This window comes from Pongo pygmaeus, chromosome 11 (assembly GCF_028885625.2).
Source record: "Pongo pygmaeus isolate AG05252 chromosome 11, NHGRI_mPonPyg2-v2.0_pri, whole genome shotgun sequence".
NCBI classification, from domain to species: domain Eukaryota; kingdom Metazoa; phylum Chordata; class Mammalia; order Primates; family Hominidae; genus Pongo; species Pongo pygmaeus.
The window spans coordinates 51,030,614-51,043,417 of NC_072384.2; the positions used below are offsets into that span (position 1 = coordinate 51,030,614).

Sequence of the window (12,804 nt, forward strand, 5' to 3'; positions counted from 1 at the left end):
GTATGTGTGGTAGAAGAAAGGCATGTTGGTGTTTGTCAGAGTTCTATTTTCAGTGTATCTTCACTAGTGAAGACATTTTTAGAGTTGCTCCTCTCACCAAAATTCTTTAATTCTTTGAAGAAGTCCAGTCTGCGGGCTCAGTTTGGGTGGTATCTTTGGAAAACAGAATCCAGAACCAGGAAAGCTTGATAGTAGGATGGTTCTTACCTCACTTATTTGCAGAGAATTGGCTTTTGCCAAGACAACTTCTGGAGTGTCGGCAATGCTGGTGAATGACAAAGCTTCTGGACGTATCCTATAGAGTCTTTCATTCACGAGGTCTTGAGCAACCTTCACTCTGTTCATTTCCACTGAGCCTTCTGGCATCCAGCCGATGCCACGCAGCCACTCCAGGTCTGCCTTATACACACTCTATAAAGAAGATGTCAGACAAAAATACCATTTCTGACCAACATGGTGAAACCCCGTCTCTACTAAAAATACAAAATTAGCCAGGCATGGTGGCGCATGCCTGTAATCCCAGCTACTTGGGAGGCTGAGGCAGGAGAATCACTTGAACCTGGAAGGCAGAGCTTGCAGTGAGCCGAGACCGTGCCATTGCACTCCAGCCTGGGCAACAAGAGCGAAACTCCGTCTCACACACACACACACAAAAGGCAAATGTCAACATTTAATGAAAAAATAGGCAAAGATTGTATGAGAAGCGAGGTGCAGGCCTTCAGCACTGAAACTCTGGGTACATGCAATGGCAAAGCAAAAACAAAACATGAAAGTACATCATTGTGACACTGGAAATCCCTTTTGTGATCCTAAGTTAAAGTCGTGAGTGCTAACATTTAAAAAAAATTTTTTAAGGGATGGAGTGCAATTGGAGATTGCACTTGCACTCCAGCCTGGGCAACAAGAGTGAAATTCCATCTCACAAAAAAAACAAAACAAAACAAAACAAAACAAAAAACATTTCAAGTGTTAGACATACCAATCCTTAGCTGAAAAATAAAACACATGGAGTTAAAGGGATAAGTGCAGGAGATTGTACTTCCAAAAAAGTAAGACCTGAGATCTCACATGATTCAGGGTTTTTAATATTGATCACAGAAGTCATTTGTAAAAACATAATTATTTATATTAGCCATAAATAATACTATGTAGTAATAAAGCTGCATTCCATAATATAATTATTTGATATTTCAAAAAATTTTATAATTGAAAATTTTTAAAGGAAAATTTTGCTGAATTGGATTCTATTTTAATCCTGTGATAATTGACCCAAGGAAATGCTATTTAGTGTTTTGGATCTAGCATAATAGCAGCAGTTATTTTAAAAACATTCAGATGATTTATATTTGTCTGAAAATACATTTGCCTGAAAAGTGCTGGGATTACAGGTGTGAGCCACCGCGCCCAGCCCTATGTGATGTTTTTTCTTCTTCTTTATTTACCATGGTATCTTTAGTGCTTAGCACAATGCCTGGTACATGGTGTGTTTAATAAGTATTTTTAAAAGGATGATTAGGAATTCAATCACTAGTTCCACAGTTTTGGTCTACAGAAACCGTCTAAAATCCCCCACTTGGCAATGCATTTTAAGTGATGAGCATGCTTTCCTGTAATGAACTCATTCATTATAAAAAAGTATCTCTGGAAGCTTAAGGGAACCAAGGTCAGATAATTTTTAAGTTATCCATTCTATACAGGAAATAAATAACCTTCTGGAATCCATCATTTCTAAAAGTTTGAAGGGCAGAAAATACGAGTAAATCTAAAAATGCCTTAGGTGAGTTAATGAAAGACCACATAGTGAAGAACGTCAAGTTAAAGGAAACAAGTGGTCTGGAGTGTGCTGCTAACTTTTCAAATTAAGTTTGAGGAAGATTGTCCTGCCCTTCTCTGATACATAGCCGAAGGACCATGGACATTCTTAGTTTAAGAAACTGCCCCAGCACTTTGGGAGGCCAAGACAGGTGGATCACCTGAGGTCAGGGGTTTGAGACCAGCCTGGCCAACATGATGAAACCCTGCCTCTACTAAAAAAATACAAAAATCAGCCTGGCATGGTGGCATGTGCTTGTAATCCCAGCTACTTGGGAGGCTGAGGCAGAAGAATCAGTTGAACCCGGGAGGCAGAGGTTGCAGTGAGCTGAGATCACACCACTGCACTCCAGCCTGGGCCATAGGGAAGGAAGGCAGGAAGGAAGAAAGGAAAGAAGGAAGGAAGGAAAGAAGGAAGGAAGGGAGGGAGGGAGGGAGGGAGGAAGGGAGGGAGGGAAGGAGGGAGGAAGGAAGGAAGGAAGGAAGGAAGGAAGGAAGGAAGGAAGGAAGGAAGGAAGGAAGGAAGGAAGGAAGGAACTGCAAGGCTGGGCACGGTGGCTCACTTCTGTAATCCCAGAACTTTGGGAGGCTGAGATGGGTGGATCACCTGAGGTCAGGAGTTCAAGACCAGCCTGGCCAAGATGGTGAAAACCTGTCTCTACTAAAAATACAAAAATTAGCCTGGTGTGGTGCACATGCCTGTAATCCCAGCTACTTGGGAGGCTGATGCAGGAACATCGCTTGAACCCGGGAAGTGGAGGTTACAGTGAGCTGAGATTGCACCACTGCACTGCAGCCTGGGTGACACAGCAAGACTCCGTCTCAAAAAAAAAAAAAAAAAAAAAAAGTAAGAAACTGCAAATACTATATGCAGTAACAAATCTATAGGAAAATTCTGGTAGCACCTTTAACAATGAAAACTTTCTGAAGAAACCCGGCTGTAGGTAGGCAATTAATAATTCTGATAAAATAATAATAAAGTGGAGTGCCTACGTACAGAGTTGTGTTTTCAGAGCATTGGAAGAGCCATCAGGCAAAGCAATGGGGGGCTTGTTTCCTGGGGGACACACTTACGTCACTCTGCAGGTTGTAGGCTCTCCTGGCTTGGATCACATCATTCTGGTCGGGAAAGCAAGACCAGTGGTGCAGGTAGTGGCGATAGTCCACATCACTTGCTAGTGCCTGACCTTCTTTGGCAGCGTTGATGGACACCATATCCACGGGGATGGAGATCTTGGCTTTGTGGTCGTTGTAGGCCTTTTTGTACAGCCTGTCATTCTGCATCTTCAACACATTTGCTGCCCAAGCCAGTTTAGGGTCCTCCTTGGCACTGAGACATCCGATGTAATGGCCTTTCTGTTTCTCATAAGCGGTTTTGTACAGATACTGGTAGATGTGAACAGAAAATAGAAGAGTAATTTTTCCAAACCCACTTTTTCTAGAGAGCCTACTCAAAATAACTCCATCTCCTTTAATTTACCTTTTTTTTTGGCGGGGTGGGGGTGGGGGTGGGGGGCAAATACTGTTTTTATTTAAATTCAAGCCATAAGTTTTGATATATTGGTTTGTCTTCTGTGTCTACATGCATGAAAACATTGAGAGCATCTCTTAGGCAAGAATTGTATTGCTGTATTATCTCCCAATATAGCCTGGCCACCTTCAGATGTTTTGTCACACACAAGTACCAATTGTACTTCTTATTACTTTAAATTAATTCTTTGTTGAAATTTTTGTTTGTTTGTCTGTTTTGAGACAGAGTCTCACTCGGTTCCCCAGGCTGGAGTGCAGTGGCACGATCTTGGCTCACTTGCAATCTCCACCTCCCAGGTTCAAGCGATTCAGCTGCCTCAGCCTCCCGAGTAGCAGATTAAGGCATCTGCCACCACGCCTGGCTAATTTTTGTATTTTTAGTAGAGACAGGGTTTCACCATGTTGGCCAGGCTAGTTTCGAACTCTTGACCTCAAGTGATCCACCCGCCTTGCCTCCTAAAGTGCTGGGATTACAGGCATGAGCCACCACGCCTGGCCTGAAATAATTTTTAATTATAAACTTATTTTAAAGTTTTATTTAAAAATGTATAACTGTATCTAAATGGAAAAAACCAATATTTTTCTAGCACACATTAAAACAACCATATAACTATTTTAAAAAAATACTTGTGCATGTACTACATAAAATTATTATAGGAACCACCAGTAGTACACATGCCACACTTTGAGTAACAACAGAATTCTTTGTACTATGAAATTAAATCTCTTTAAGTACTTGTAAATTAAGTGACATTGTGAAGATATTGAAAAGAAAATCAAAATCTGTGCTTAAACGCAAGAGTTGCAGAACCAAACAAAGATGCAAAAGGATCCTCAAATTGTAAATGTTATTCTTGAATTTAGGATTTACAAATATACTAATAACGACCCAATGCCATTTAAACATAATTCAAAGGGCATTAAGTTAAACTCCCTCTGTTTCTACTAGTTAGTGCTTGTTCCGGTTGGGCAAGGAGGAGCTCTTACATCACTGGCAATATCCCTGGAAGCCTTGGCATGCTGGATCCCAATGGCATCTGCTCGCAGGTCATAACCAGTCATCTTGACGTCTTCCCAAGCTTGCTGATAGCGTTTCTGCAAACAGAGAGTGCAATACCACCGTCAGTCTGAAGACGGAGCTACTGAGTCAGCATTACTGATGTATTTAAAAATAGATATTTACAGTTACACTGAACATTAATGTCTCCTTAAGATTTATAAAAGAGTCTGGTTTCATATCAAGCTTGAATTCCAGTAGATTTTTAATGACACTTAGTAAAGCTCTCTTCTAATAATTATTTTTTGAAGAAGGAAACTTAGGAGATAATAAATCACGTAAAAATCAGGAAAAAACATATTGCTTGGCTTTTACAAGGAAAAAGCAATGAGGGATGGCCCACTAAAAACTGAGAACTAGGTATTACTCTACATGTATCTATAAGTTTTATGTTGTGTTTTTGGAGAAACTATTCCATTTTTCCTTCCAACAAACATTGAGATGTACATTATACAGACACACGCAGACCCACACAGCTACTTATCATTAACTTAAAGACTAGAAATAAAAGGAATGGGAAGAAAATGCCTTTTGCCAAACTCTCTTTGGAGTGTATGATAAAAGGTTTGTATAGGCAGAGAGCACTCTGAAAAGCAAATGATGTGTGCCGTCTTACATTGCTGATCTGCAGAGCATTGATTTTGGATTGCAGCATCAGGGGAGTGTCAGCTGGCACGTTCACATTAGCCTTCTCTTTCTCCCAGGCATCGCGATACAATGGCTGGGAAAAATGAAAAACAATGGAATGGTCAATTAGTAAATAAGTCAGTTACCACAAAAACAAAATTATAAAGTCATAAAACATATGCTTGAATAAATGGATGATGAATAAAATTATAAGTGAATTTTATAATAAATTAAAACTAACATAAGTAAATTAAAATTTTTAAGTAAGATTAATAGGTAAATCTAATTTTATATTAAATAATAAGTAAAATGAAAAGTTCTTTTTGGATGTTCTCCGATATAAATGTAGATTATACGTGGCATAAGCCACTGCACCTGGCCTCATTTGCACTTTCATTTAAGAGGTGCCAATAGTGACTTCAATGAGAACAGATTTATGTGTGATAACAACATAATTTAAAATGAGTCAGAAATATGGTAGTAAAATTATTCTTTTCCATTTACTCACATCTAATTATCTGATGGGTAAGTCCACATTGCAGATAGCTCTGATAATCCCCATTACTAAGCAGGACCTAGCTGTTTTTGGTCCAAACAACTACCATAATGTCTAATACTGAAGTTGTCCCTAGACTTCTCAACTTATTTCAAGCAATAAAGAAGTGGCAATTTTGTGATTATAGTACTAAGTGGTGGGCCTGTCTTACGGTCTGGATCTCCAAATGTGATCAAAGTGTGTATCAGGGTGTGTAGAACATGAAGATGCCCACCACATGTGCATTCACCAAACACTTATCAAAGCAAATGAAATACAGAGGCTGCTAAGAGACTGACTACACAAAGATCCATCTGGATACATGTAAATGTGTTTCAGATCCTGACGCTGACATGAAGAGTCTAAAGTACACGTTTAAAATTCTTCTTGATTGAGATTTCTTCCATTTGTCTGAAAACATCATCCACCTGGACTTACCTCACTGATCTGTACAGCATTGATCTTTGCCTGGACTACTTCCGGGGTGTCAACAATGCTGGTGAATTTGAGGGCCTCAGGCTTTATACGATACAACCTTTCATTCAAGAGATTCTGGGCATTCTTCACTCTCATCACTTCCACAGAACCCTCTGGCAACCATCCGATACCCTTCATCCATTCCAGGTCTGACTTGTACAAGTTCTACATGAAGGAGAGGAACACAGAGTGGGGAAGAGTCAAAGTTGCCCATAAGAGTTTGATGCTTGCAAACCCCACATCACCTCTATTTAAATCAGTTAGGTGGCTAATCTCATAAAACTCAAGGATCAACATTAAATGTTAATATTGGGTGTTATCTCTCTGGCACACATGGGAGAAGTTTAGAGTATCCTGCAGGAATTGGAACAGGGCTCACAAGTGGCACTTGGTAGAATGGCAGCCAGCAATGGCACATAACTTTGTATGCTTGGATTAGTTTCTACACTCACCACTTGAAGTCTGCCTTTTATGTACCACTGGAAGTAACATCAGTAATAACATCAGTTGGAATTTAAGAAGTAAAGAACCTTAGATGTATGCATAATGAGAAAAAAAAAACCAGTATCTATACCCAACCTGCCCCCCATCTCTCTCTTTTTCTGTATCAAGTAAACATGAAATCCAACATTTCCTTATGCTTACATCTACTTCTGAAATATGTATATGATTATGCAAAGGTAACGGCTCAGAGCAGCTGCAACTGAAATTTTCTACCAAATTACATAGAATAAGAGACTGATTTTCATCTTGGTAAATAAGGTGTTGCTACCATAAGAAGGAGTCCTCTATAAGATAGAAAATGTCTGAGGAAAATTCTGCTACCATGAATTCTACAGAATATGTTAGGTTCTATTAAGATTACCACTTAAATTATGCCTCTGGGGAATGCACTGGGATTAAACACACAAATACACATCTCCCCGGGGTCTGGTGATAATATACGCACATCACTCTGCAGGTCGTAGGCTTTCCTGGCCTGGATCACATCGTTCTGATCTGGCAGACACGTCCACTGGTGCAGATAATTGCGATAATCAATGTCGCTAACCAGGACCTGGCATTTCTTGGCTTGAACAATTGACATCATGTCCAACGGTGTGTTGTGAATTCCTTTAGACTTCTCGTAAGCTTTCTTATATTCTCTGTCACTCTGGATCTTGGCAGCATGTATAGCCCATACCGACTTGGGGTCATCTTGTAGGGTGCGGAAACCCACGTGGTGGCCCAGTTGCTTACGGTAACCTTCTTTGTATTTGTACTAAAGTAGTAAGAAATCAGATAAAAAAGACATGAAAATAATGTATTAAGAGGGGTTTTCTTTAAATGGTTTCAGAATGTTTTCTTAGCCTTGGTATAAATTGGCTCAACATTGGCCATCATTATATATTTCAGTTCACTTTAAAGAAGTTAGATAATACGATTTTAGGTCGTTTCAGAGAGCACATGAGTAAATCAGGAGGGAGATGGTATGGTGAACAAGAGTAATAAAAACAATAGCTAACATTTACTAAGTAATTACTCTATGCCAGACACTATTATGACTACTTCAAATGTGTTGGGTAGACCCATATGAAACTACCATGTTTTTCAGTCAAAAATCATTGACTGGTGCCAATTATGATCACAGTTCATCCTCACAATGTCTCTACGAGGTAGATACTATTATTAACATATATTCCAGATGGGGAAAACAAGGCACAGGTGATAATCTCCATCACCAAGTTTCCCTGACAAGTGCAACATCAGGTCAGATGATCTCCTAAGAGTACTGAAGGAACCTCAGGTAGGGAGAGGTCATATGTGTGTGGTTTTGGAAACAGATAAGAAAGATGCATGTTTCAAGGATGGAAAGCAAGGTTGTGGCTTGAATCAGAAGATAACAACAAAATTTCTGTGGACAAGAGTTTCCATCTGATGAGTGTCTTAGGACTAGTGTAAGGTGGTTTCTGTTTCTTTCCTATGTTTGGACAACATAGGCAAGTTTGAACAAAGAGAGAGAAAACTGAGAATAAACCAGATAACGTGGACCAGCTATGACTATTAGAGGCAAAAATGAAGAATAAGAAGGAGGAAACAAGTGGCTACATGATAAAAAGCAGAGAAGAACTCAGAGAAAGGGAACAAGGTGGCTTAAAGAGTTGGAGCTGGGGGCGGGGTGGACTTGGTAGCATAATTATTCTATTTTTGTTTTTATTTTTTTTGAGATGCAGTTTCACTCTTGTTGCCCAGGCTGGAATGCAATGGCATGATCTCGACTTACTGCAAACCTCCGCCTCCCGGGTTCAAGTGATTCTCCTGCCTCAGCCTCCTGAGTAGCTGGGATTACAGGCTCCCGCCACCACGCCCAGCTAATTTTTTGTTTGTTTGTTTGTATTTTCAGTAGAGATGAGGTTTCACCATGTTGGCCAGGCTGGTCTCGATCACCTGACCTCAAGTGATCCACCCATCTCAGCCTCCCAAAGTGCTGGGATCAGAGGCGTGAGCCACCATGCCCGGCAGGTAGCATACTTATTTTGACCACTAGTAAGTTTTAAAATTAGAATTAAATGAACTTCAAAAGATTACTAAGAGTATTCTACATAAGCCTCCCATATAAAATCTTGCAAATAAATGTGATTTTAGTCTTAACTCTTATATGAAACTATCATCTGTGATTTATATTTGTGGAGAATGTCAGAAATATTTTAGGGATAAAATGACATTGTATTGGGTCCTGAATTTTCCCAGGAATTTAATACAGACTCTTCATGATGTTTTGTTTCTACTTTGTAACAGCATCAAAGTAAATTTACACATATACCTCATCTACGCTAATTTTAATGTTTTCCATTCCATTTTAATATTTTCAAATACAGAAAGCTTCCAGCACAGGATGAGATGCAATTCTATGCACAGATTTTTTTAAAACACAAAATTCTTGAAAAATAGTCTCGCTGCTTGTTTTGTAGAAGAGAAAAACCACAAGAAAAGAGAAGGAAGCGTACCTCACTGGCAATTTCTCTGGAGGCTTTGGCGTGCTTGATTTCAATGGCATCTGCTCTTATGTCATAGCCTTTCTGCTTGGCCTCATTCCAGTCTTTTTGGTAGAGGTTCTATAGAGGGAAAATATAGGTTTGTTTACAAGAATGGAAAAATAAACAAATCAACTCAAATTTGTCATAATATAAATCATATGGAATAATGTAATGTAGTCACTATAAGGAAAAAGCATTCATTTCTGGGTTCTTTTGGTTGTTGGATATTTCCTTTGTGGTGTACAGGATACTTCTGGTTAAAATTTTAAAGCTAAACATCAAACTCTATTGATGTTTGAATATTTGCATCCATCACAATATGTTATGCATTTGAAAATATCCCACTGCAAGTACATGGAACCTAAGGATCAATGGGGAAGCCAGAGAATCTTTATCAAGATATCAGGTAAGATCTGATAAGATTTTTCTTCCCCTAATTTTTCCCTTTGACTTTCGAGAAGTTTCAGCTAAAGAGTTGTGACATAGATATCATACATAGCCTGCCATTTGGATGTAATTAAAAATGGTCTTTTGTCTTTCTTATGGCCTTGAAATGTCAAATGAAAAAGTCCTGGATCAATAAAAAATCCTAAGATGATAACAGAGACTGTTAAGAGTGAAGGAGGACACCAAAAGGATTCAGGTGTCCCAAATCCTGCAGTCTAGGCACCCAGCGATGTATCCAAGCACACATTTAAAAGAGAGAAACTCCATTCATATTGCATTGGGACTGGTAGCTAAAGAGAAAATGTCTAGCACCAAAAGCCACAAACATTGCAAAGTAGGCAATTTGTCTGCTATAACACTCTCCATGAGCAGACAGACATTGCCCATAAAGGCTTTTACACTTCATGTTTGTGCCACTTACATTGCTGATTTGCAAGGCATTGATGTGGGCCTGCAGCATCTCCGGAGTATCAGAAGGAATGGTGATATTGGCTTTATCTTTATTCCAGGCTTCTTGATACAGTTTCTGTGGAGAGAAGGGAAACAGGAAATCAATATCTGAAATATTAAGCCTTAGGTAACGTTTGGCTAATAGTTAGCTAATGTAAGCCTTAGCTAACTACTCAATCTGGAAAAATGTTTTTACATGTTTATAATGGTTAATTTTATGTGTCAGCTTGGCTGGGGCACGGTACCCAGATATTTAGTTAAACATTATTTTAGGTGTTTCTGTGAAAGTATTGTTAAAATGAAGTTAACTTTTAAATCAGTAGATTCCAAGTAAAGGAGACTACCCTTCATGATGTGGGTGAGCCTTATCTAATTAGTTGAAGACCTTGATAGAAAAGACAAACCTCCCCAGTAAAAAGGAATTCTGCCAGCAGAAGGCCTTTGGGTTTGAATTGCAACACATCCCTCAGTCTCTAGCCGGCTGGCCTACCCTGAAGACTTTGGACTTGCCAGCCTGAATGATCTCAGGAGCCAATTTCTTAAAGTCTCTCTCTTCTGTGTGTGTGTGTACAAACACACACACACACACACACACACACACACACAGCCCCTATTGGTTCTGTTTCTCTAGAGAATCTGGACTAATACAATGTTATGTTATTATGTAGCATGACACTACATGTCTTAGTATTTAATATGAGGTCACAAATATTTGTGTTCCTGAGTTGCCACGGAGTGACATTTTCATTGCAGTGCTTCAAAGTGTGTATGTATGGTAGAAGAAAGGCATGTTGGTGTTTGTCAGAGTTCTATTTTCAGTGTATCTTCACTAGTGAAGACATTTTTAGAGTTGCTCCTCTCACCAAAATTCTTTAATTCTTTGAAGAAGTCCAGTCTGCGGGCTCAGTTTGGGTGGTATCTTTGGAAAACAGAATCCAGAACCAGGAAAGCTTGATAGTAGGATGGTTCTTACCTCACTTATTTGCAGAGAATTGGCTTTTGCCAAGACAACTTCTGGAGTGTCGGCAATGCTGGTGAATGACAAAGCTTCTGGACGTATCCTATAGAGTCTTTCATTCACGAGGTCTTGAGCAACCTTCACTCTGTTCATTTCCACTGAGCCTTCTGGCATCCAGCCGATGCCACGCAGCCACTCCAGGTCTGCCTTATACACACTCTATAAAGAAGATGTCAGACAAAAATACCATTTCTGACCAACATGGTGAAACCCCGTCTCTACTAAAAATACAAAATTAGCCAGGCATGGTGGCACATGCCTGTAATCCCAGCTACTTGGGAGGCTGAGGCAGGAGAATCACTTGAACCTGGAAGGCAGAGCTTGCAGTGAGCCGAGACCGTGCCATTGCACTCCAGCCTGGGCAACAAGAGCGAAACTCCGTCTCACACACACACACACAAAAGGCAAATGTCAACATTTAATGAAAAAATAGGCAAAGATTGTATGAGAAGCGAGGTGCAGGCCTTCAGCACTGAAACTCTGGGTACATGCAATGGCAAAGCAAAAACAAAACATGAAAGTACATCATTGTGACACTGGAAATCCCTTTTGTGATCCTAAGTTAAAGTCGTGAGTGCTAACATTTAAAAAAAATTTTTTAAGGGATGGAGTGCAATTGGAGATTGCACTTGCACTCCAGCCTGGGCAACAAGAGTGAAATTCCGTCTCACACACACACACACACACCAAAAAAAAAAAAAAAAAAAAAAAACATTTCAAGTGTTAGACATACCAATCCTTAGCTGAAAAATAAAACACATGGGGTTAAAGGGATAAGTGCAGGAGATTGTACTTCCAAAAAAGTAAGACCTGAGATCTCACATGATTCAGGGTTTTTAATATTGATCACAGAAGTCATTTGTAAAAACATAATTATTTATATTAGCCATAAATAATACTATGTAGTAATAAAGCTGCATTCCATAATATAATTATTTGATATTTCAAAAAATTTTATAATTGAAAATTTTTAAAGGAAAATTTTGCTGAATTGGATTCTATTTTAATCCTGTGATAATTGACCCAAGGAAATGCTATTTAGTGTTTTGGATCTAGCATAATAGCAGCAGTTATTTTAAAAACATTCAGATGATTTATATTTGTCTGAAAATACATTTGCCTGAAAAGTGCTGGGATTACAGGTGTGAGCCACCGCGCCCAGCCCTATGTGATGTTTTTTCTTCTTCTTTATTTACCATGGTATCTTTAGTGCTTAGCACAATGCCTGGCACATGGTGTGTTTAATAAGTATTTTTAAAAGGATGATTAGGAATTCAATCACTAGTTCCAGTTTTGGTCTCCAGAAACTGTCTAAAATCCCCCACTTGGCAATGCATTTTAAGTGATGAGCATGTTTTCCTGTAATGAACTCATTCATTATAAAAAAGTATCTCTGGAAGCTTAAGGGAACCAAGGTCAGATAATTTTTAAGTTATCCATTCTATACAGGAAATAAATAACCTTCTGGAATCCATCATTTCTAAAAGTTTGAAGGGCAGAAAATACGAGTAAATCTAAAAATGCCTTAGGTGAGTTAATGAAAGACCACATAGTGAAGAACGTCAAGTTAAAGGAAACAAGTGGTCTGGAGTGTGCTGCTAACTTTTCAAAGTAAGTTTGAGGAAGATTGTCCTGCCCTTCTCTGATACATAGCCGAAGGATCATGGACATTCTTAGTTTAAGAAACTGCCCCAGCACTTTGGGAGGCCAAGACAGGTGGATCACCTGAGGTCAGGGGTTTGAGACCAGCCTGGCCAACATGATGAAACCCTGCCTCTACTAAAAAAATACAAAAATCAGCCTGGCGTGGTGGCATGTGCTTGTAATCCCAGCT

General features: G+C 39.3%; 1 protein-coding gene across 4 annotated transcripts in view; it reads right to left on the reverse strand.

The window, feature by feature from the left end:
* NEB (nebulin) overlaps positions 1 to 12,804 on the reverse strand; it is a 247,776-nt gene that overhangs the window by 102,233 nt on the left and 132,739 nt on the right. For 3 of the 4 annotated variants that reach the window (XM_054478962.2, XM_054478961.2, XM_054478960.2), the window contains exons 88-96: positions 10,926 to 11,129; positions 9,924 to 10,028; positions 9,026 to 9,133; positions 6,988 to 7,299; positions 6,000 to 6,203; positions 5,016 to 5,120; positions 4,330 to 4,437; positions 2,887 to 3,198; positions 208 to 411 (exon numbers count right to left, since the gene is read on the reverse strand). The exons of the other annotated variant lie outside the window; for it this stretch is intronic. In XM_054478962.2, coding sequence (XP_054334937.1) covers positions 208 to 411; positions 2,887 to 3,198; positions 4,330 to 4,437; positions 5,016 to 5,120; positions 6,000 to 6,203; positions 6,988 to 7,299; positions 9,026 to 9,133; positions 9,924 to 10,028; positions 10,926 to 11,129 — 1,662 coding nt within the window. The remainder of the gene's footprint in view (positions 1 to 207; positions 412 to 2,886; positions 3,199 to 4,329; positions 4,438 to 5,015; positions 5,121 to 5,999; positions 6,204 to 6,987; positions 7,300 to 9,025; positions 9,134 to 9,923; positions 10,029 to 10,925; positions 11,130 to 12,804) is intronic. 4 annotated transcript variants of the gene reach the window in all.